Source organism: Lissotriton helveticus, chromosome 8 (assembly GCF_964261635.1).
Source record: "Lissotriton helveticus chromosome 8, aLisHel1.1, whole genome shotgun sequence".
In the NCBI taxonomy this organism is placed as follows: domain Eukaryota; kingdom Metazoa; phylum Chordata; class Amphibia; order Caudata; family Salamandridae; genus Lissotriton; species Lissotriton helveticus.
Genome location: NC_136069.1, coordinates 1,688,846,771 through 1,688,871,967, shown reverse-complemented (window position 1 = coordinate 1,688,871,967; position 25,197 = coordinate 1,688,846,771). Strand labels below are relative to the sequence as shown.

The following is a 25,197-nucleotide window of genomic DNA, read 5'->3' as shown; positions in this document are numbered from 1 at the left end:
AGTGGGGTGTATAGAGGGACAAACCTCTCTGTAAGATAGGTGTGTATAGTAGGGCATGGGGAGGGACTGGTCTTTCCTTTGAGACTTCTCTCAAATGATGAGTGTGCATAGTAGGGTTTGAGGAGGGACTGACCTCTCCTTTTAGACCACTCTCTTAGATGATGAGTGGGTGTAGTTGGCTCTGTGGAGGGACTGTCCTCTCCTTTTAGATCACGCTCTCAGATGACAAGTGTGTGTTGTAGGGTGTATGGAGGGACTTGTATCTCAGGTGAGAGCTCTCTCTCTCTAATAATCTGTGTGTGTGGTAGGGTATTGAGAGGGAGTGGCCTCTCTTTTCAGACGTCTCTCTCACATGACAGATGTTCATAGTACAGTTGGGGAAGGACTGCCCTTTGCTTTCACATCTCTCACTCAGATGGCAAATGTGCATCTGTGGAGTGTCTGGCCTCTCTTCTTAGACCTATCTCTGTAATATTGGGTGTGCGTAGTAGGGTGTGGGGGAGACTGGACTCTCCTTTCAGACAACTATCTTAGATGACAGGTGTGTGTAGTAGGGTGTGTGGATGGACTAGCCTATCTGCTGAGACTTCTCTCTGTTATAATAGGTGTGCATAGTAGGGTGTGGGGGAGATTGGGCTCTCCTTTCAGTCCTTTATCTTAGAAGACAGGTGTGTATAGTAGGGTGTGTGGATGGACTGGACTCTCCTTTTCGATCTCTATCTCAGAGGATGGGTGTGCATAGTATGGTGTTTGGATGAGCCTTAGCTACACTTACAACTCTTCTCAAGCTAATGAGCATTAATAGTACACTCTGATAAACACCATCTTGGTCTCATTCATACAGTAACAAGTGATTATAGCTGAGTATATTTAAACATCACCAACTCCTTTCTACTTTTCACGATCACAAAAGAGTCTCACAAGATCATAACATTAAAAAAAAATTAACCTTCTAATCATCACAGTATTTATCTCACACACTTCCTCTCAAAATCATGGACCACAATATGCATTCCTACTAATAGAGTAAATTGAGAACTCATCTACTTCATTTTACTATTAGCGATCCCATGGGCAGCAAAAGAAAGCAACTTTGAGAGTCGAAACATAAATGCCGATCACTCTCTGTAGGTGATTTGTGAGTAGGACCATTATCCTATTGGGTGGTTAATATACTGAGCTGCCTGTCATCTTTGAGATGAAAAAGTATTTGCTTTTATCCTTTTTTTCTTTTACCCATGACTTGAATATTAGCCTCCCTTACACATTAAGAACAACAGAACATTACCATAGTTGTTCTCATTCATTGATTTTATTACTAGAATACTTTTTTCCAATGATATGTTGTCGATTGTTCCTGCCAGGTTTAATAACAATGATGTAACACTTTGGAAAGAATATGCACCCCAGCAGTCCAGCGCTGGAGCACAGGATGGCAAACACCTCCACAGCAACAGTGTATTTCCCCCGTGTGCTCATATATGCTGGGATGAAGGAGATCCACACACTGACAAACACCAGCATACTGAAGGTGATCAGCTTGGCCTCATTGAATCTTCCAGGCAGATTCCTTGCGAGAAAGGCCACTATTAAGCTAACTGTGGCCAGGAGGCCCATGTATCCCAGCATGCAGTAGAAGAAGATGGTGTCTCCCTCATTACACCCAATGGTTATCTTCTCATTATAAGACTTCAAGTTCCATTCTGGAAATGGAGGAGCCTGCAGTAACCAGAAAACACAGATAATAACTTGTACAAGAGAGCAGAAGAAAACAATGCAACTCGGTGTTTTAGACCCCAACCACTGCCTTGCAAGGCTGTTAGGGTTTGCTGCCTTGAAGGCAGTAACAACAATGACAGTTTTAGCCAGAACCAAAGAGACACTGATAGAAAAAATGATCCCAAAGACAATCTGCCGAAGCATACAGGAGAGCTTTTCAGGATGACCGATGAATATTAAGGAGCAGAGGAAGCAGAGTATCAGGCTGAAGAGTAGACAGTAACTGAGCCCACGGTTGCTGGCTTTGACGATGGGAGTTTCGCTGTACTTGACGAACATGTACAAAATACAGGCAGCCAGCAGGGCAACTACTCCGGAAGCTATGGCAAGTGTAAGTCCAAGAGGCTCTTCATAGGACAGGAACTCAATCATTTTCCTTATACATTGATCATGTCTCTCATTGGACCATTGGACTGCAGGGCATTTAAAGCATTTGAGTGCATCTGGAAAAACAGAGATTGATAAATTACTTAATGTCATCAGAAAATGTTGTTCGATGGTTCTCCATAAACGCTACCACACAATATTCACTTACTGTACATACTGATTTGGAGCACATTTGTGTACTACAGACTTTGGGCCTCATTTATGAGGCTGTGCGTCACTTTTACGCCACCGGTGCATCACTTTTTGTGACGCACCAGTGGCATAAAAAATGCGCCTTGTTGCGTCATATTTACAAAGTTGCGTCACTTTGTAAACCCCTGCGCTACATTTTACCTGCGCCAGGTATAATGTATGCAAGGGGGGTTTTTGACGCAATCTATAAGATTTCACTGCGCCATTTCTTACCCGCTATTGCGTCAAAGTCTTACGCCAGCTTCATGGCAGGCGTACGACTGACGCAGGCACTAACAACATGGGACTTGCCCATGTGAAAGTACACATTGCTGGAGTTGCGTCACTTTTGTGACACACTCCAGCAATGCGTCACTTTTGCGCAATACAGATACGTCGGAAATACTGACGTATCTGTAACTCCGTGCGCAATGATGCATCATACTGTAAATATGACACATCATTGGTGTCGTAAGGAGGGCGCAATGAAAAGTGACGCATCGCTGTTTTCACGCAGCGATCCGGCAATTTTCATAAATGAGGCCCTTTGTGCTTTATATGTCTAATCTACATATGCTAAATCAATAATGCTTGTTCCTGAAATATATCAGATTTAGGCTAAGCATTCAACACTGTTTCCCATTTACGTCTAAGAGACACTCTGGATACAATAGAAATCACATGAAAGGCACTAAAATTGTTGACTGCTTTTTTATCTGACAGTAGCTTTCATATCTGTGAAGTGGGATTGTAGGGTGCTGCATATATCTGTGCTGAGCTCTACACTGCTTAACATTTATGTTAAACCACTAGCAGATATCACCTGTGCCCATGGTTTTACCATGGCAGCCTATGCCAACAACACTCAAATTGTTGTCTCTATGTCACCAGACACTAAAGCAATTTTTAGGAGAAGTGGCCATCTGGATGACTCAAAGTGTCTCAAGCTGAATGGGGACAAACCAGAAGTGATGGAGGTAGGTAATAATCTGTCTCTCTGGGAACAACTTGCATAGTTCCCTTATCTGGGTGAATTCCCTACCCATAAACCTGAGGTGAAGAACTTGGGGATCATCCTGGATGAGGAGTTGAACATGGTCGTACAAGCCAAGAAGGTGGTTGGCAACCGCTTTGGCATGCTAATATCACTTAGAAAGACACATAGGTGACACCCAATCGTGTCACGCCTTGACTATGGAAACTCGGTGTATCTGGGTAGCCCAGCATATGTTACAGCTTACAGGGAAACTGCAGATGATACAAAATAATGTAGCAGCACAAGCTTTTCTGGGCATGCCCAAGATAGATTCAGCTCACCAAGCTCTTCGGCAATTGTATTTGCTGCCTATAATAAATTGGATAGAATTTAAGGTCTTATGCATTACACACCAGTCAAAATATTCAGCCAGATCACATGCCCTACAATATCGTATTAAATCATTAAAAAGCCACAAGAGCTTTGAGACCTAACAATCTCTACTTGGTGGCAGTGCCCAAAATCAGCAGGCAAGAGGAGGAGGTCGCTTATTTGGACACCTCGCTGCCAAACTATGGAATTCCCTGTCTGAACACCTGAGGTACAACAATGGTTTATCAAGCTTTAGGAAACAATTAAAACTTTATCTTTTAAGAAAATGTTCCAGTTCATTTTACATACTAGACTACTATCTCCCATTGCGCCAGGAAGCCTTGTTTTGGGTATCTGTTGTGCACTATAAAACCAGCTAACATAACAGAACATAACAGAGCAATGAGCATAAAATGAGGGCACATAATGAGACAGAATGAAAATTACCGCTACAATGGTGGCCATCTAAAAATCCAATGTTTATTATTGTAATCAGAACATGCCCTCTAGCAGTTGCAGGAGGTTTAGAAAACATCTTTATTTAAAAAAACATGTTTTGATTTATTCATAACAGACCTACTAAGGAGTGTCAATGGCAAGAAGTATATATTAAAAAGCTAACCAATAAAAATCACATGTAGAGAAAGTGAAAGTCAATGCTTTGTGCCTGGAGTAAGATGCAAATGGCACATCAAAGATAGTGTAGAGTTTCTGAATAATCAATTCTCTAACTATGCACCTTTAATACAAAGTCACACACATCCTTTACTTACTAGTAACGTGTTCACATTTTCAGAACCTGTCCCCTTTCTCTTGGAGATCAATCTGCATTGAACAATAGGCCATCAATCAGGAAATTGAACATTATTTATTGTTTCCAGGAGAAGTAAAGGTTACCACTAAGAAATAGCTGTACCCCAATGCCACCATTAATGAATTTTATAACATAATTTGGGCAGAAAGTTAATATGGCCCAGACTCTGGGTGCAAAACTCCAATACCAGTTACACAGTTGCATTTAGAGTGAACATAATTTAATATTTAATTCATTGAAGAACTAATTGAATGAGTAGGGGAGCACCCAACTTAATAATTTTATATCACACTAGAACAATTTTCATGTGTATAAGAAGAAAATGTATTAGAGCTATATTTCAGTGATTATAAGAAAAAACAGCGGCTCCTGTGGGAAAGATACTTAATAGCTCATTCAAGGAAAGGCGAAAAATCGCATATATAAAAAACAGGGATTAAGGTGAGATGTCAGACAGAAAAGGACTCAGACACACGGATTGAGTTCTTCAGTAATTATATTGAAAATTAAATTTGCAGTGAGATAATCTTACATGACATAGTAGAAAATATTTACAGTTTGTGCAGTGTGTCCCAAGTGAATTTATGAACCAAAACATATGAATAGCATTTGTGAAACAATATGTGCTAGGTTTATTTTTATTTTTATTTATTACATTTGTAGAGCGCCTGACTCACCCCAAATGGGATATCTACGCGCTTAGGATCCAAATACGTGTCACAGGGGAGAGAGGATTAGAAAAGCTGGGTCTTAAGTTTTTTTCTTAAAGACAGATAATTAGCTTCCTCACGCAGCTCTAAAGGAAGAGAATTCCACAATCTGGGGGCCAAGTAAGAAAAAGATTTGCCTCCTAATCTGGTCTGCTTAATGCGAGGAACGGTGAGTAGGCTTTTGCTTTCAGAGCGTAGCGAGCGTCCAGGAAGGTATTTGACTAGTTTTTCTGACAGATATGTTGGGCCCATAGAATTAAGGCCTTTAAATACCAGGCAGCAAACTTTGAACTGAATTCTCTTGCGAATTGGGAGCCAATGCAGATTATGCAAGAGAGGAAGGGATGGACTTCGATACGGGGCACCAGTCACCAGACGGGCAGCAGTATTGTGCACTACCTGCAGACTTTGTAAATCGGAATCCTTGGCAGATATCAGCAAAGCGTTGCTGTAGTCTAAACGACTTAGGACTAGAGCATGAATTAGCGTTTTGCGTGTGCTCATAGGTAAGAAATGAAATATCTTCCGAAGGAGGCTCAACGCATAAAAGCAAGAGCGTTTAACTGCTGCAATATGACCCTCCAAATTGAGGTCTCTATTAACAAATACTCCTAGATTTTTAACCTCAGTCCTTGGGGTCGGAACTGCCCCCAGTTCTTCTGGCCACCGTCCAGGAGACCATCTGGAGATGGCATCTTTGAACAGCATGATCTCCGTTTTCCCTGTGTTTAATTGGAAGAAATTTCTCTTCATCCAAAGGGTGATGGTATTCATACCTTCGGAGAACACTTTCTGAACATCAGGGGTAAATTTATTATAAGAGAAGATCAGCTGCATATCATCTGCGTAGGAGATCGGAGAGAATCCGACCTTCCTAAGCAGAGCAGCTAATGGGGCAACATAAACATTAAATAGAGATGGACTGAGACAGAAACCTTGTGGCACACCTTTTGTTACATTGCTGAATTTGGATTGAAAGGGTCCTAGATTTACTATTCGGGTCCTGTCAGTAAGAAAGTCCTGTATCCAATTCAGAGCCGAGTGCTGAACCCCTGTGAGACGAAGTCTGTCTACCAAAATTTGGTGAGATATGGTATCGAACGCAGCGGACAGGTCAAGCAGTACCAAAATCACTGCCTGACCTGCATCCGCTAGCATTCTTATATCATCTGTTGGTTTCAATTAAACTTTGTTGTTCACAAAAAGCGAACACTCTCTTTTTTCAAATTACATAGCATCTAAATGATGATAGAGTGCACATTTCAATGTTTCGCTTTTCAATTGTCGACGGCGTTTCGACCCTAACATGGATGTAGGGTCTCTTCAGGAATTATAATGTTGGGGACATCTGGGGAAATAGAGAGTTGTGTTTTAGAAAATATGGTCAATTAAGGTAAGTGGAACTATTATTTAGGGATGAATGCCTAGGAAGTACCTGATTTTGGAATTGCTGGATTATTGGTGATGTGCATGAAAAACCGTGTGCAGGTGCATTTAAAATACTCACAGGGAAACCCAGTCGGGTTCTGTAGAACAAGAAAAATCATATAGTTTATGTTAGGTAAAAGGGTGAGACAAAAAGGAAAAGAAAAAACAGCAAGGATACGCTGATATAGTCTAGCAGGCCATAGATCCTAGGTCACTTACCCCTAATGAGCGCGTGCACTAGGGCCATTCAAGGGTGCGCAATGGTTGTCCTTTTTGTTGGCAGGCTTGGTTTATGATGATTCCTTAGCCGGATGGTTGGGTCCTAATCAGCGAGTGCATTAAGTGGTATTTGCTGCTGATGTTGATTTCTACGGTAAGAAATCAATCATATATTAATTGCTGTCAATTCGCAAATTGATTGCCATATTGTGTGGTGAAATACATATATATAGGATGACGGTATGATAATTAGTGGGTAGCAGAATGGCTAACTAATATTTACATAACTCTAGAGGGCGTGGGTCTTAGTTAAATGAATCACATGAGTCTGTGATTTACGCCCATTTCATAGTCATTAGTACTTTAAGGGTTGATTTGTTAAGGTGTAACCTTTAATAGTGGGATATAATCTATGTGCTAGTCTATTATTTACATAACTCTGGAGGGCATGGGTCTTAGTTAAATGAATCACATCAATCTGTGATTTACTCCCATTTCCTAATCATTAGTACTTTAAAGGTCGATTTGTTAAGGTATAACCTTTAATAGTAATTTATAATCTATGTGCTAGCGTCAGAGCCACACACCCAACATACCTTTCTGTGATTAGTACGGCAGCTACAGAAACGCTTCCGTCAGTTCTCGGGAGGTACAATGACGCCTACAGAGCGCGTTCGGTTCCCATTGCTGACGTATGGCAACGACACCGACCTTAGCTTCAGGTCTCTTGCAGAAGGAAGGTGGGTTCTGCCCCTCCACCGCTGTGTTACTGTCTGCGTATACAAGGGAACTGAAATTGTGAGGGTGGCACAGCATCAGAAGGGGTGGCTGGTGGTCCACTTCAAGATCCGATTAGCTTCTTGAAGGCAATGACTTTCCTAGCTGTGATGAGCTAAAGGGAGTAGTCAAGAACTGTGGAACACACATGCTGTGGGACCAATAGGGTTGTATGTTGTATTTTTCCATACCATATTCTCCTACAGTACACACTAACCCGACATTCTGGATTGTTTCTGGATTTTTTCATATTTATTTTTATTTATTTACAACTTCATATAACACAGCAGATTCAGAAGGTAACAGCATGCTTTACATCAGAATATTATCGAAAGAAATTATTTTACAAAGAACGTGAAGTTAAACAACTGGTTGGGAGAAGAACAATTATTACACTTCGAAAATTTCAATATTAAAAGATGGACATTCTTTGGACAATCATGGATCAGAGATAAGGATCACAGGAAGAGCAAGTTGGATGCTAGAGTAGGGTAAGCATGCAAGGGGGAGGAGCATGTACGGAATCGTCCATAGGAATAGAAGTAAAGGAAAGAGGAAACACTTTAGGAGGAGATTGAGTAGTAGAGAATCAGATTAGATTGTTCACTCTTGTTGAGCACTGGTTTAGTTTAGATAGAGTCATAACAAGTACGTGTTGAGCTTTTCCTAAAGGAAAACAGATCTGTTGTGCTTCTTAAGTGTGCTGCTAGAATGCTCTAGAAGGTAGGTGACCTACAGAAAAGGATTTATTTGCGGCCCAGTAATGTTTGCCTTGTTTTAATTTCATTGGAAATATGTCTTTACTCCTCATTTTACCCCAAAATATTTTTTTCAATTTCTTCAAGCATTGAGGTTGGTTTCATGCAGAGGTTTGTGGATGATTCCTGTTGCTTTGAATTGTATTCTTGCTTTTGATGGGAGCGAGTATGGGGATTGCGGCAACAGGCTGCAAACCAGGCAGCAGGTGATCAGTCAGGGTCACATTAGATCTACTGGGAGAAAGGTCTCCTATATAGCGAGCCTAAGGTTGCTGAACCTGGGTCAGCCCGTATGCTGGTGGTACCCCAGCGCTTCAGAGCCTTCCTACTGGAGCTGGCTTATGATGTGCCATTGGCAGGACATTTGGGGCAAGACAAGACCTTTGAGAGGCTTGTCACCCACTTCATTGGCCCCTAATGTGCAAGAGTTCAGACACTCATTGCAGGACCTGTCAGACTTGCCAGGCAAGTGGAAATAGTGGGAGGAAGCAGGAGGCTCCTCTCCAGCCATTCCCTGTGGTCGGTACCCCTTTGTGCGAGTGGGGATTGACATTGTGGAGCCACTGGACCTCATGACAGTCATGGGCAACCGGTTCACCCTGGTCTTGGTGGACCATGCCACCCGATACCCGGAAGCCATAACTCTGAGTACAGTGACGGCCCCCGTGGTGGGACGAGCACTGATGGGAATTTTCTCACGAGTAGGATTCCCTTGAGAGGTGGTGTCTGACTGGGATACCAACTTCATTTCTAAGTATATGATGTCCCTGTGGCAGGCGTATGGGGCAACTTATAAGTTCACCACTCCTTACCACCCCCAAGGAAATAGGTTGGTTGAAAGTTTCAACCGGACCCTGAAGGGCATGATTATGGGTCTTGAGGAACCCATGAGGCGTAAATGGGAGGTCCTCTTACCATGCCTGATGTTTGCATACCGGTAGGTGCCACAGAAGTCTCCAGGGTTCAGTCCCTTTGAGCTCCTCTATGGACACCCGGTCAGAGGACCTCTGAGTCTGGTCAAGGAAGCCTGGGAGCAATCTCCCAGGAACCCTCCCTAGGGTGTATATAGCTACATGCTGGCCTTCAGGAACCAGGCTAGGCGTTTCAGACAACTCGCTGAGGCGAATCTGGAAGCCAGCCAGGAGGAGATGAAGCGGTGGTACGGCCCAGAATGCCACTCTGGTGGAGCTTCAACCTGGTCAGAAAGTGTGGGTCATGGCCCCAGTGGAGCCCTGTGCGCTCCAGGATAAGTGGACCGGACCATTTGAGGTTGTGGAGCGCAAGAGTCCAGTTACCTGCTTGGTGGACTTGCGGTCTCCCAGGAACCCATTGACGGTCCTGCATGTCAACCGCATTAAGCCCCAATTAGAGAGGTCTGAAGTGGGCATGCTCTTGGCGGCAGATGCTGGAATTGAGGACGAGATTGAGCCTCTTCCTGACCTCCAGTCGGCCACAGAGCAAGATGGGTCAGTGGATGGTGTTAAACTCTCTTCCACCCTGACCCCTGAGCAACAGAATGACTGCCCCCAGTTGCTGGGGCAGTTTTCTGATCTGTTCTCCCTGGTTCCTAGTATCACAGATTGGTGTGTCCATGATGTGGATACAGGAGACAGCTTACCTATGAAGCACACGTCTTACAGGGTAACTGACAGGATGAGGGCTTGCATCAAAGAGGAGGTCTCAAAGATGCTTGCACTAGGGGTGATTGAGTCCTACAGCAGTCCTTGGGCCAGCCCAGTGGTCTTGGTCCCGAAGGCTGCAGCGCCGGGTGCCACACCCGAACTCCGGTTCTCTGTGGACTACCGAGGGCTCAATTCGGTCACGAAGACCGACGTGCACCCCATCCCCAGAGCTGATGAGCTCATTGATCGGTTAGGGGCTGCACGGTACCTCACCACGTTTGACTTGACGTCTGGGTATTGGCAGATCGCCTTGACTGATGGGGCAAAGGAGAGGTCAGCATTCTCCACACCAGATGGGCATTTCCAGTTCCGTGTTATGCCCTTTGGGATGAAGAATGCCCCTGCCACCTTTCAGAGGTTGGTCAACCAGGTGTTGGTTGGACTGGAGGAATTCAGTGCTGCCTACCTGGATGACATCGCAGTGTTCAGTGTCACTTGGGAGGAACATCTGTGCCACCTCTGGGAAGTGTTGTTGGCGCTGCGGAGAGCAGGCCTCACGATCAAGGTGAGTAAGTGCCAGATCGGGCATTGTTCTGTGGTGTACTAAGGACACCAAGTTGGGAGCGGCCAGGTGGCACCCCTACAACCCAAAATTGAAACCATCCTGGCTTGGGAGCCCCCCAAAACCCAGACAGAGGTGAGAGTCTTTATAGGACTCACAGAGTACTACAGGAGGTTTGTTAAGGGGTATGGCAATATGGTTTCACCCTTGAAAGAGCTGACTTCCAAGGAGCAGCCCCAGAAAGTGATTTGGACTGACACCTGTCAGAAAGCTTTTGAGGCCCTGAAAGCAACCATGTGCATGGCACCCGTGCTCCTGGCACCCAACTTCTCCAAAGAGTTTATCGTTCAAACAGATGCTTCAGAGCATGGTGTGGGGGCTGTTCTGTCACAGATGAATGAGGAGGGCCTAGATCAACCTGTAGCCTTCATCAGCAGGAGGTTACTTCCACCTGGAACAGAGGTGGAGTGCTATTGAGCGTGAGGCATTTGCTGTGATCTGGGCAGTGAAGAAGCTGAGACCATCCCTGTTTTGGACTCACTTCCAGGTTCAGACAGACCACAGGCCCCTCAGATGGTTGATGCAGATGAGGGGTGAGAATCCAAAACTGTTGAGGTGGTCCATTTCCCTACAGGGTATGGACTTTACGGTGGAACACCGCCCTGGTACAGAACACACTAACGCTGATGGTCTGTCCAGATTCTTTCCGCCTTAATGATGAGAACTCCCAGGAGGTAGGGTAGTTCTCCCCACCTTTCAGCTGGAGGGGACACGTGTTAGACCTGGCGCCATTGGCGTGGGTCTCCCTTCCATTTTTCGCTGTTGCCTCATGTGTTTTTCTGGTGTTAGATGCTTTGGGCACTGTGCCACTGCTGTCCAGTGCCACAGTGCAAGTGCTCCCTACTGTAATGTTTGGTTTACTTGTCAGACCCTAGTACAGTGCACTGAGTGTGCCCAGGGCGTGTAATCCAAATGCTGCTAGTGATCTTGCAGCACTGGTTGTGCCACCCACAGAAGCAGCCTTGTAAAATGTGTCTACGGTCTGCCATTGTAGAACCTGCGTGCAGTCTGGTACTGTCATGCTGACTGGGCAAGTGCACCCACTTGCCAGTCCCTAAACCTTCCCTTTTCTTCATATCAGTCACCCCTATGGTAGGCCCAAGGGCAGGGTGCATTGTAAGTATAAGGTAGGACAAGCCCTGATGTGTGTGGCATGTCCTAATAGTGAATTACAGCCATTTTCGCTTTTCACTATTGCAAGGCTAACTGTTCTTCATAGGCCAGAATGGTCTGTTAGAATTGTTACATTCTATAATCCTAACAGACTCAGAGAACATGGTAGAAATTCGAGTTTAGTATGCCTTGACTCAGAATAATAAAATACATATTTTAGAAAAGGGTTTTTTAATATTCTGTGTTTGCAAATACCACTTTTAGAAAGTAGATATTTGCTTGCCTAACCATTTCTGCCTGCCTCTGCTAGGTAGTGTATTCCTTGTCTGGCTTTGTGTGTGTGACAGGGCTGGAGGATTCCAGGAGACAGGCTGGGGCCACCGGTGGTGAATAGAGAGATCAGCATCTAGATGGGAGGGAGGAGTTGCACCTGGGACCTGAATAGTGCTGGGCCTTCCCTCCAAAATGCTGGCTCCACCCCCTGTGGTGTGTCTGATGTCTCTGCCCTGCACACTGAAAGAAGAGAAGGAATTTATTTATTTATTGAACAGTTTTCTATAGCGCGAACATGACCCTTGGGTATCAGAGCGCTTAACAACAAAAGGGGCAGATTATAAAACACAACATATAAATATACAATATGACTGTTAGGAAATCGGTCAAGAAAATTTCCATATGGGGATACATAAGGATCGATACTTGTTTCAACATGAATATACAATACTGTGCGATTTGTTAGTGACTGATTAATATATATAGATAGATTGGCTCTTTCCATAATATGAGTGATTTTAGTGACTTTACATCAGGTCACTATCTCCTCCAGACCCAGGGTTGGCATCATTGTCATCATAACGTTGGAGTATTTCTATATATTTCCCTAGTTTTTATCTAACAATGAACATCACAGTGCCAAGTCTTAGATGGTGGATAGTCTTGCCTACAGAAGGAACTTATTCATAAGAAAGATCTTAGTTTCCCTCTTAAATGTTGTAATGTTTGTGATTTTTCTGAGGCTCGGTGGAAGAGAGTTCCAGATTCTGGGAGCCACTCCTGAGAACGTCCTCTCATAGGTTTTTTTCTTCCTGAAGATAGGTGGTCTCAGTAACAGATCTTTGGCACTCCTGGCAGGTCTGTTTCCTCCTGAGATTTCTATTTTCTGGGCGAGGTATTTCGGTGTGTTGTAATGAATCGCTTTGTGTGTGATACATGCCATTTTTAGCTGTATTCTCGCTTCGTAAGGTAGCCAGTTTAAAGCTTTCAGATGAGGGGAGATATGGTCAAATTTCCTCGTTCCTGTTATAAGTCTTGCCGCTGCATTGAGGCATGCTTTTAATGGCGCTGTAGAGATTTTTGGTAGCCCTGCTAGCATTGTACATCCATATTCAATCCTTGAGATAACCAGTGATTGTACTGCTAGTTTTAGATCCGTCTCTGTTAAAAATGGTTTCATTTTTCTGTCAATAGAGTGCTCCAGGACTGTACTTGCCTTCCACAAGGCTGGCTCCACCTCCTGTGGGGCGTCTGATGTTCCTGCCCTGCACTGTGAAAGGAAAGGAGCAGTCTGGTAAACAGAGTGCTCAGGAAATGGTTTGGACTCGGCACATGCCCCTCTCCCCTCAGAGAACAAAGGATTTTGGGTTATAAGTATTGGGACCCTGCTCCCATGAAAATAGATCACTCCTGGAACTGACAAGACGAAACCTCTGCTGAGGAGAAGGAACTTGAAGAAACTGAGGAGAGACTATTCCCAAGCTGAAGTGCTGCTTGGGGGATTGGCCTGCAGTGGTTGCCTGACTGCCAAAGAGAGGAGAAAGGACTTTATCTTTATTTTCAACTTGTGCAAAAGATCTCCAAGGGCTTGAAAGAGAGCTTGCCCCCTGACCGAAGACCCAGGACCAGTGGACTTCACCAGCCTTTGTGGATTGCTGCTGAAAACGCTGTTTCAGTGGCTACAGAGGCAGGTAGCTGTGACCGACTCTCACGACCAGCCCGGTGTCCTGTAGGCACCGCATCAAGCAACGTTCGCCTCGAACAACGCAAGCTCTGCGCTCACCGACTCCGTCCTGACACCGTCACCAAGCCATAGCCTGCACCGCGACTGGAAGGACACCGCGACGTGCAACGCCTCCCTACACCAAATTGAATTGGTCTGACCGACGCGGTCACTGCAGCTGACTTCGAGTCCTGTGACCGCACCGGAGTTGGGCACCGCCTCGCGCGCTTTGCGACACACTGCCCGACTCACACCAGTGTCCGGACTGATCGAAGCCAGCTCCCGAACTCCGGCTTGTTTGCCGCACCGCAAGCTGCAAGCACCGCATCGAAGCACCGTCTCAACCTGCAACGCAGCCTTGGATCTACCGGCTCTGTCAACGGGCCGCTGCCTGCACCGCATTGAGGTACAACGTGTCCTCCAACGCTTCCGACGGAACCAGATCGCACATCCGTGCCGGCCGCCCCAAGGAAAAGGTACTGTGACTGAATCTGTCAACATTTGAGTGGGCCCGGACCGCCGCGGTCCCCTGGATTTGTTAGACTCTGTGTTCTTTTCAGCAGCTCTGTAGCCGGACAAGGCTACCGACTTGCAGAGAACCTTGAAGTAAGCCTTTTTAACCTGAACTCTTGAAACTTAATAGTACTGTGGATTCTTTTTGTCGTTTATTGGTCTTGTGATAACTCTACATAAAGTATACTTATTTTTTATATAAAACCTGTGTGGTGTCCATTTGTAGTGTTGTCACAGGGTTACTGTATGTGGTCACAACTGCTTAACTTACATCACCTCTGAAATAAGCCTTGAGAGGCGCCACGCCGCCTAGAGGGTGAGCAGGGGTTATTTGGAGAGAGTAATTCCCTTGCCCTGACTGGAGGAGAGGGTCCCTGCTTGTCACAAATACCTACCTGTGCCAACCAGAAACCCCCAATTCTAACAATATACAATTTAGACACTTGGGCTCCATAAAAGAGAACTTATATGGCAATCTCTCATAACATATTTAAATACAATTAATGCTCCATCAGTCATTTATCCGGTTTCAGACCCCCCTACTTTTTAACCGCCATGAATAGCATGCCAGATTCACCCACTAGTATACATATTGCAAATATGTATGAATATGGGCAAAAAGGAAGATGAATGCAGGTATATGTGTGGGAGACACTGTGACTACTTTAGGCTTTGTTCTGGTCAGGACAACAAGTGTTATCTCCATGGAAATAGCCCTGACTGAAAGGAGACTTTCTCAGGAATAACTTCCCCTGCAAACTCTGACAGAGCAGCTGGTACCCTGCTAACAGACATGCCACACCCTGCAGCTACGCATGCTGAGGCTATGGAGACTTTATCAGATGATGACATCACACCAGTTAAACCACCATTTAAAAAGAAGACAGCTGGGCGGAAGAGAGCATCCCAGTCACAAAAGAGGGTAATCTCCCCAGTTATGTGAGCCAATTCTGACCTAGATCAAGTAATGGACGAGTTACTCCATAGGTTTGAAACATTGCTTACAACCTTGTTGTCCCTCATTTTGTTGCGGCTTGAAGGGATAGAGGCTAAGCTCAGTTTGTTTGCCCATTCTGACCCCGGTGCTCCCAATAGAATGCAATGACAGTGGCTTTGCAGTTCAGTTGTCTGGCTGTGCCTTCATCTGAGGACTGTGCTAGTTTGGGGGGGCCTCAAGAGATCATAGTCGCACAATTCCTGGGGCTCGGGGTGTTATTTCAATCACTCAAGGGAGTGTTGGCAGGACTGGGTCTAACTGTGTTACCCAGGCTGTAGGTGCCTCTAGCCAATTAGATCTCCCTGGAGGTGCATATCTGCCCAGTGGGAATTAATAGCCCCACCTTGAGAAGGCCTCTCATGGCACAAGTGGGTGATACCAACTCTCTAACCTTGCCCCCAGAGTCATATCCCTTGGATGCTATTTTGACACTAAATTCAGCTAGGTGGAATAACCAAACTTGTCTTGGCTACAGAGGCCACTGCCATCAGAGCTCTCTGCCCTTGCCTTTTGGGCGACCTTGAAAATCTGTCTTTTCAAGGACACTTATCCCTCACATGGACAATATTTTGGAGCAGGCCTCCAATAAATAAGGGATCAATGCACCCCATGCACCATAAACAGACTGTATGAAGTTCTATTGCATAAAACATCATATGCGCGTGAGGTCCTGTACCTCGAGAGTGCCCCACTCAAACATTTTTATGAATATAATTCGTACTCTGTATATCTATTCAGATACATGATGTGTAGAGGTAGAACGCGCAAAGGCAAAGCAAGAAGCCATTAGAGACTCAATACGTTTTCTATGGAATACAGATATTCAGCAGGCAGCAAAAAGTACACTTTGTCATCAGGCCCACCTGTGCCATTGCTGACCTCTCCCTGGGGGCAGGGGACACAGTCAAAGCAGCAGGGCGGCTCCCCCTCCCGCAATGCCTTCCTGTACCCGGGAGAGCAACTCTCACTGCAGACAGAGTGGGGCACCTATGAGGGAGAAACAATGGAAATAGAATTAAAGAGAGTGCAGACATGGAGTAAACTAAGCAATAATGCATTGTGAAGCGGTTTCACATATGGTTATAAGGCAGAACCAATCTATCAAAAAAGGTATATATTTGTTTGCTTAACACTGCCATTAACACATTTAAAATGCAGGCTTGCCATAGAGTGAAACAATCAATAAAGAAGGAAACTTTACATCATAGTATAGAATGAAGACCACTCAGTGCCTGATGTACATTCGGGTGGTAATGTAAAATCCTCTCATTTCCAGAGGGAGTGCAAATTCTGAAGGAAAGTCAACTTGCAGAGTTTCCTCCACTGAGGATGAAGGAAGTTCAGCAGATGGATTCTGCTTTGTGGGTTCACTGCCCTTCCTCCTCTACTAAGAAGAGCCTCTGCTCCTTCATAAAAATACAGAAGCACAACATTTGTACCCTTACATGGCCTATGCAGATATCTTTTTTATCCATTAAGTAAAATCACAAAGAAACATTATTTGCACTTACAAGTAAGGACAAGTTGAATGTAAGCTTGGTCCATCTCCCAAGCTACCTTCATGAAACTTTACAACAAGTGTGATACTTCTTCGAATGCCACATTGTGTATCAGGTTTTATCCACAGACTCAACCATCAAACATGAAGTTCAGTCCCTTCTGCATCACAGAAGTGCCAGTGCTTACCATCCTGGTCAGGAGATATTTTTACCCAGATTTCCTATTGCTTCTCTGTTGAGTTTTGTTTATCTGCTCTCTACCAGTTGTAATCTACTTAAATGAAAATATTTCCTGTGTAAATGTTAAGAATGTTTTCTTGTCATCTCTGTGGCCCACCTGTCAAGCAATGGGTCCAGATTAAAAAGCTTACTAGACCTCATCTGATTTTGTACAGAGTAGATCTTAAATTCTAAGCTCTCAGCCCAACCCAGCTCCTAGATCGGGTGATCACTACCATTGTCTGATAATAATGTCTGCTTAGCTTATGTGACCCCAGGGATCTGACAGTCTTTCTGCACTAAGGAGCCACCATGAAAGAGCATTCACCAAAACCTTTTGTGCCACCAGTTGCAGCATTTATTAGAAGTAGAGAGTTCCATGAGTGCGGGAGGCGGTGTGTCTCGCGGATGGAACTTTGAGCGTCATCCTAAAATGTTTTTTTTTGCTTTTGTTAGCCATTGAGGCCTCTGTAAGGATGTTATGGTAAGGATATTCCTTCTAAATGCAGTAAGGTGAAATAATACACCCTATCCTTGATGGATGCTTTTGAGAAGGAAGAAAAGAGTCCTTTATTTGTTTCTGAATCTCAAATTTTCTGGGCTGCTGACAGTGTGTGGTTGTTATTTCTTAGAAGGGTCCCACATACTACAGGAAGTGGTTGATATATATTTTAAAAGCAGTCTTATTCTCTGCCAGCAGATAATGACAGTCATCTGCTATAAATAAATCCAGTACTTGTAAAGTGCACAAATCACCTCCCAAGGGGTATCTCGGCGCTGGGGGCTGTTGGGAAGATTAGGCGAACTATTGCCCAGAGTCGCATCGTTCTGGGCAGACCCCTGCCACCGGGGATCAAACCGTGATCGCAGCGTCCAGCATCAGTCACCCTTGCCATGGCGCCACACCTCTCCTCTGCCCACCTAATATCGAAGCATCCTTTCTTTCCCTACTGAGAATCAGTCGCCATGACAGTGTGGAAGACTAGTCTACCCTGGAGTATTTCACATGACAGCAGCCTAGCTCTCTGCAGTGCTTCACAGAGGAGAGGAGATGTTTCACAACCTCCTGCAATAAACAGTCTCAGGGATTGTTTTATGTGCATCTAAAGTGTTATTGGCTTCATGACATAAGGTGGTCAATGCTAGTTCAATTTGGAGTAATCTGTGATGAAAAATGAAGGAGTGGTTTACATGGCTGATTTCCCATTGAGATGATGAGTGACTCAAGAACATCTTCAAAGTTCCCCAGATTGTTGCTCAGTGTGTAAGGTTTGCAATGCAGCATCAGCACGAGGAAGCCTTTGCCAACGCTTGTTGTCCTAACATTTACTATCAGCTTGAAAAATGATCTCACAAATTACTAAGTACTAATTTCTGTTCCTGTTTTGAATGTTTATCATAGAGCCTGTGTATCCACATTATTTGCTGTATTTTTGTATTGCTATTTTGAATTTTAATTGCATTTTCTTTCTTTTTCTTTACAGTGGATCAAATTCTGAAGCTCTGTCACAAAAATATTGTTTCTGTGAAAGGTAATGCACAAAACATCGCCAAAAATGTTCAACTTTTTGTCCCTTGTTTTTTATGTATGTTGACACCTGGGCGTAGTTCACGGGGTTTAACTTTGCGAAACTCCACGAAGTGACTAAAAACCTCAGTGGAGTTCCACAAGTGGCAGAGTGCAGTGCTCACTGCCCTTAGTGGTCGTGTTCATGCTAGCTCACACTTGCGAGCTTGCCATTCGCGAGTGGGGAAAAACTCTACTACACTACACAGAGCGGATTTTTCTGCACTCTACGTACTCTGCGGAGTGCAGAAAACTCCTCAAACTCTGAGAACGGAGCAGAGCTCAATGCCCAGTCCTAGTTTTTTGTGTGGGCTTTTGCTCACAAAGTTCATGGCTGAACACTGCTTGAACGCAGATGTTGGTGAAAAGAAGAATTAATGCTTCTGGGAGTTATCTATGTCCATATCGGTTCCTAAGGCTGAGCCGTCCACTGCCTGCGGTACTCATGGACCGGCGGCCTTCTCCAGAGCCCGAAGTCGCTTGCTGCCTTCCTCTGCATGTGATGCTCAGGGACTGGAGGACTTCTCCAGAGCCCGTAGTCCCTTTCAGCCTTCCTCTGCGTGTGATGCTCATGGACTGGAGGTCTTCTCCAGAGCCTGCAGTCCCTTTCAGCCTTCCTCTGCGTATAGTGCTTATGGGCTGGAGGCCTTCTCCATAGCCTTCAGTCCCTTGCAGCCTTCCTCTGTCTGTGTGTGCTCATGGACTGGAGGCCTTCTCCAGAGCCTGCAGTCCCTTGCAGCCTTACTCTGCATGTGGGGCTCATGGAATATAGGCCTTCCCCGGAGCCTGCGGTCCCTTGCAGTCTTCCTCTGCATGTGGTGCTCAGGAACTGGAGGCCTATTCCAGAGTCTGCAGTCCCTTGCAGCCTTCCTCTGCATGTGGTGCTCAGGGACTGAATGCCATCTCCAGAGTCTGCAGTCCCTTGCAGCCTTCCTGTGTGTGCAATTGACACGATCAAATGCCTTGGCGGCGTCGTATGAGGCCACCGTCAATGGTTCCAGCCGTGCCACCACCAGATCTATACAGCCAATTAGTTGTAAGGTTTGCTCTTGAATGTATCTTCCCGGCAAAAATCAGTTTTGATCTTCGTTAATAAGACGGAGGGCAACCCTGACCAACCTCCCTGCCAAAATGCTAGTAAAGATCTTATAAACTGCATTCATCAGGAAGATTGGTCTATACGAGTCAGCTCTAAGCGAATCCTTGCCGGGCTTCAAGATTAACACTATTATTACTTCCTTCCATGATGAGGGGATCCTGCCTTCAGGGCTATAGATAAAGTTAAACAGCTTGCTAAGTCTAGGCACTATGATGTCCTCCAATCTCTTATACACTTCGCCCGGGAGAGTATCCGTCCCTGCCGCTTTGTTATTTTTGATCCTTTTTAAACTGCTCTTAATTTATTCTTCTAAAATGGGGCCTTCTAGTATAACCCAGCTCTCTCTTGACAGACTAGGTAGAGCTTTACTGTTTAGCCAGTCTTGGAATAAATCGGTGGAAGGCACTCTCTCTTCTTAACAGAGCTTTTAGAACAAAGACAGGAGGCACCTCTGCAAGTCCTCCTGGTCACAAGAGGTCGCACCAGTCTCATCTACAATCAACTTGTTGATGTTATTCCTCACTCTATTGGTTTTTACCTTCCATGCCAAAGTGGCTCCTGATTTTTCGCCATATTCATAATTTTCCATTATTTTATTGACTGCCCATTGAGCTCTAATTTTTTGATCCAGTTTACCTCTATAGGCCAATCGTTGGCTCTCCAAATCCTTAAGGACTTGTGGCAGGTGATCGGGTGAACAGCTAGATCTAACTTTTTCTAGCCTGCATATCTCCTTCTCCACCTTTTAAAGCTCTAACGCCTCTTCCCTATTTTTGGAGCATATCCAACTGTGTATTTTCGGTAAAATACTCTACAGTCGATGTTTTGATAACACTAATTAGCTTCTCGTTCGACAACATTGCCTTTTTAGTGTCCACCTAGGAGTGGGTTTCGGTTTGCCACTTAAATATAGAAAAGGTATTGTGGCATGGGCAGTTAGAATACATGGAAGAGTGGAGATATCCACAAGGTGCTCTAACCCCCTCCTGTCAGTAAGGATGTAGTCTATTCCTAAAGAGTGGCCATACTTTTTACTAAAAAAGGTGAAATCTGGTTCCCCATCCCTCTTCGATCTCCAGAGATCTACCAACCCGAGCTCGTGCATCATATTAATCATTGCCCGACGCGTATGCTGAGCTGCCACATATCAGCTATATTTAGACCTGTCTTCGGAGGGGTTGAGGAGGACATTAAAATCTCCACCAATTATTATTGGGACAGTAACTTCTACGAGTTTGGCCTGCACTCTGAAAAGGCATACCGGGTCGTCAATGTTGGTGCCGTAATAAGATACTACGGCAAATTCTGCCCCCCTATAACAGCCTGCACCAGGATCCACCTACCAGATTGATCAGTTAATGTGGACTTAATGGAGCCACCTAAGTTAGATCTAAACAAGACCGCTACTCCTTTACTATGTATTGTCTGCTCAGAGCAGCAAAATCACTCAACCTATTTATATTTACCGAAGACTACTCTAGCCTCAAGATGACTCAGATGAGTCTCTTGTAAAAGGAAAACCTGGGCAGAGGATTGCTCCAGGTATTTCATAATCAACCTTTGTCTTCAAGGGCATCGCAACCCGTTGACATTTCATGACATAAACTTTATTTTTGTAGACGTCATACTATACCGGATTTTTTTCCGACCCCCCATCCTCCATAGGCCAGTCAATCTAAGAGACAGCTTACTCTTTAAAATATAATGAAAAATGAAGAAATATTTTATATTTTCAACCCTACCCGTGCTCCCCCGCTACCCTCCCCATCCACCCACCCCCCATGACCCCATCAATCCTCCACACCCTTGGGGAACCCTCCCTTTTCCTCTGGGCATACCCCTTGACGTGTGGCTATAAGAAAATAATTCTATACTTAATGCTAATAGGCTGACCCTTTCCAACTACATGGCCTTATCATTATTCTGTTCTCTCTTAACACTCGCCCTGCTGTTTTAATTTTTTCTATTTCGAATAGGTACATTTTGTATGTCATACATACCTTTACTGATTAGACCTTACTAAGACTTCCACTCCCACCACTGCTTCCGTCCCCGCCTCCCTCTCTGATTTTATCTATTAGGGAGTCAACTTCATCAAGTTGGCGCATATTATACATGTGATTGTACCACATGAAACGCATGGGATGCGGGAAATCTCAATTGGGTCTTAGCTCCTAATGCATTCAGGATCGTTATTCTTTTGCCCAATTCCCACTGTTTTGTGGCAGTAATGTGAGAGATGTCCGAACGGATAGAGAAGGAAAATGCAACAGAGACCGAACTACACTTAAGATGGCCATCTCTCAAGGCTAGAGATAGTATTCTCTCCTTGATAGTATACGTGAGGAAGTTCACCAAAATTTTTATAGGACGGTCTCTTCCTGGGACTCTCCTAAATGGGTCGCCATGCACCCTTTGGATATCTGCAATCAAGTCCAAACATACATCCTCAGAGTCTTTCAGAATAGTTGCCTTCAGGAGCGAAACAACAAAGTTCCTAATATCGTTCCCTTCCAGATCTTCCGGGACATTTAGGATTGTTAAGGTGTTTTTTCTGGAGTGGTTTTCTAGCCGCTCGAAGTCATCTTTCAAATTCTGATTTTTTCTTGGCCATTTTGTTCATTGAGGCAGAAGACGTGCACAGAGCTTCCTTGGTTTTTGGAATCTCAGCCTCAAGAGTGTCCGTTCTCTGTGCAACCTCCTCTACCCTCTGTGCAAGCACATCGCAGGAAGCCTGGATAGCTGCCTTGTTAGCCTCCGAGATGGCAAACCTCCTGCTTATGTCTTCTCTCAAGCTCATCAGGATATCAGCCAGTGTCCCAGGTGACCTAGATGGCACGGCAAACCCGGATGCAGGCACGGTGGACGGTGGGGGTGACAAAGGAGAATGCTGAGGAGGCTCAGAATTTCCTAGTGTCTGTTGCCCAGATTGGGACCCACCCCCCTTCATTGAAGTTAAACTAAGGGTATCATCCTGATCAAAGCTTTGAATCTCCAGTGCTGAGAAGCTATTCGACAGTTCCACTGACGGGTGGATAGATACCATGTGATCTTGCAGCCGCAAGCTCTCCGCAGTAGCAGGGGTGTTAGAGAAGGGCTGGGGACTCCTTTCATTGACCATAAGTCTTGCTGGAGTAGTGGTGGCTAGAGCAGCTATGTCAGTAGTAGTAGTAGTGGTCGCCATATTTAAAACCTCAACCTTACCCTTTGAGGTTTTATTCTGCCCACACACCACAGTATTAGTAGAGATGACCTTATAGAAGGACTTCAGTGAATGCGTGATTTTTAATTTGGGGCCCCCTCGTTTTTTTTCGACCTTTACCTTTTCCTGGGGGTGTTCCCTCTGTCACACAAGCATCTGTCACCTGCCTTGTGGTGGCTTTTACTACCACTATCGGGGGTGACACAATCTCTGATTTAGGGATCACTGAAAGATTTGTGGGAGGCCTATTACGCAGCGTATTTCGACAGACCGTGGGCTCTTGGGAGGATATTTCGTTAGTCAGGCACAAACTTCTATCGGAGTCACTGTGGTGTTGGGCCCTAGGCCCACATGGTGTAAGCAATGAGACACACGGACACCAGTTAGGGGATAGCAGATCTGGCCACGAGCACGTGCGCTCTGGCTCTTTTATTAACAGCGTCACCTGACCCAGTGACGTCTGTGGTGGGTGGGTGTTTAGTGTAGGGTTACATCTATAACAACTAGACTGTGTCCTAGCAGGACACTACATTCCTCCCAAACTTTAATGAAAGGAAAAGCGAATGTCCAACCTGCAAGAAAACAGAACAATAACATTTGATAGCCCCAACAGATCTTCTTCAGGCGATCAGCTGGGAGAATGTTGAAAGTTCCACTACTACAAAGTCAGTCAGATGAGCTTCACCTGGGCGGTGTACTTTAGATCATCCTTGTCTTGCTGCGTTAACGCTTATATACAGTGTTCATCACTTGGAGCATTGGGAGCAGAATGGGTGTGACCCTTGAGAGGTCTCGCAGGTGTTCCAAGTCCAGTGGATGACAACGCTTGTTGGTTGTAGGAGACGACTATATCACGAGGGGTCTTTCTTTGGATTTGCTGATCTTGATGCCTTCACATCTCCGTCCGGCCAAGTAACTTCCGGCTCACCTTCCTTGCCAGACTCCTCTCTCACTGGAGCCTCGAAGACTGGCCTCTCCTGCTTGGACTCTTCTCTCACTAGAGACGCTGGGAGGACCCTCTTGCCGGACACGATGGGACCGGGTGGGCCGTGCGGGCTTCGCATGAGCCGCGCAAAGGCGTCGCTGCCGAACTGCCAACGGACTCACCGCCAAGTCTCTCATGATGTCCTCGGGGTTGTTGATGTCATCCGCCAGGATGGTCTTGCCGTTAGGACATGGGTTCAGTTTCTTCAACAGACCGTTTCTCGGTGCCAGGTGATTACCTGGGGCCTTCATGCTTCCTGTTGCCTGTCGTGGAGCTGCCGCCGCTGCACCTCTCCCATCCGGATTCCTCTCTCACAGGATATGCGGCCGAGGCCCTTGTCCCCTGGACCGCCACTTGATCGCGTGGGCTGTACGGGTCGCTGCCGCCCTTCGGACATGGCCACAGTCGAGTCTTGTGTAGTCCACAAGGGTGGATTGTCTAGTGCTCGGGTATGCTCTGCTTCGGTAAGCTTCAGGTTCACGGGGCACCCATGCAGTTCTTCAGTGGTTGGTCTCCTCGAATGCAGGTTGTAGGGATTACTGGGATCCACACGGATGTTGCGATGCTCCTTGGACAGCACCGATGTTCCTGTGTGCTGTGGTTCTCCTCCTCTGTGGAGTGATGTTGTGTTACTCCGTTCTTCCTCTTCGTTCTCTTCCTCGACGCGGTCCGGTCTTCTTTCTTGCTTTCTCATGCTAACCAGGATTCTCCATATAGCGGGCCCTCTACATGTCATCCTCTTGGTCTTGTCCATGTGGTAGGACAATGTCTTCACTTGGCTTGGTGACTAGACCTGTCGTCGTATCTTCCTGTCCCTTCTTCCTTTTCTTTATGGCGTTGCGCCCTTCCTTTCCATGTTCCTTCTTGCGACGTGGTCTGGTCCTCTTGCTGTCGTGGGCCTTCCCGACCAGTCTTCCCCAGGCGGCGTGCACTCCACCTGTTTCATTCTGGTTTGGGCATAGCTCTCCGGCATGGTGTTCTTCTCTTCTCTGACTGGACCAGTTGTCGCGATCTTCTCTGTTGTTGCTTTTCTTTCCATGGTGACCAGACTGGGTGGTCGGTTCTCATCTTGGGCATGAGTTGTCATGCTGTGCTATTTTCTTTGTGGTCGCTATTCACCGTCACGGTGTTTTGGCGTTGGCGCGCTTTGTCTGAGCGGAGGAGGGTTGCGTCACCGCTCCTGGTGCAACTCTGGTGCATGCTGCCATGCGTGCTGACGATGGCGCTCCGGTTGCTGCGAGACATTGCTGTCTCTGTTGGGGACCTTTGTGTGCGGTCCTGTGGCGTTGGTGTGTCGCTGTGTAGCGTCACTTTGGCGCTCTTGATTCCTGGCACGTTCCGGCGCAGTGCTGCGCAGTCCTGGCGTGCGGGT

At 45.7% G+C, this 25,197-nt stretch overlaps 1 protein-coding gene across 1 annotated transcript in view; it reads right to left on the bottom strand.

Moving 5' to 3' along the window:
* Positions 1-1,299: 1,299 nt before the first annotated feature.
* LOC144774096 (extracellular calcium-sensing receptor-like) overlaps positions 1,300-25,197 on the bottom strand; it is a 94,443-nt gene continuing 70,545 nt past the window's right edge. The window contains exons 5-6 of the mRNA XM_078659121.1: positions 16,118-16,241; positions 1,300-2,222 (exon numbers count right to left, since the gene is read on the bottom strand). Coding sequence (XP_078515247.1) covers positions 1,300-2,222; positions 16,118-16,241 — 1,047 coding nt within the window. The remainder of the gene's footprint in view (positions 2,223-16,117; positions 16,242-25,197) is intronic.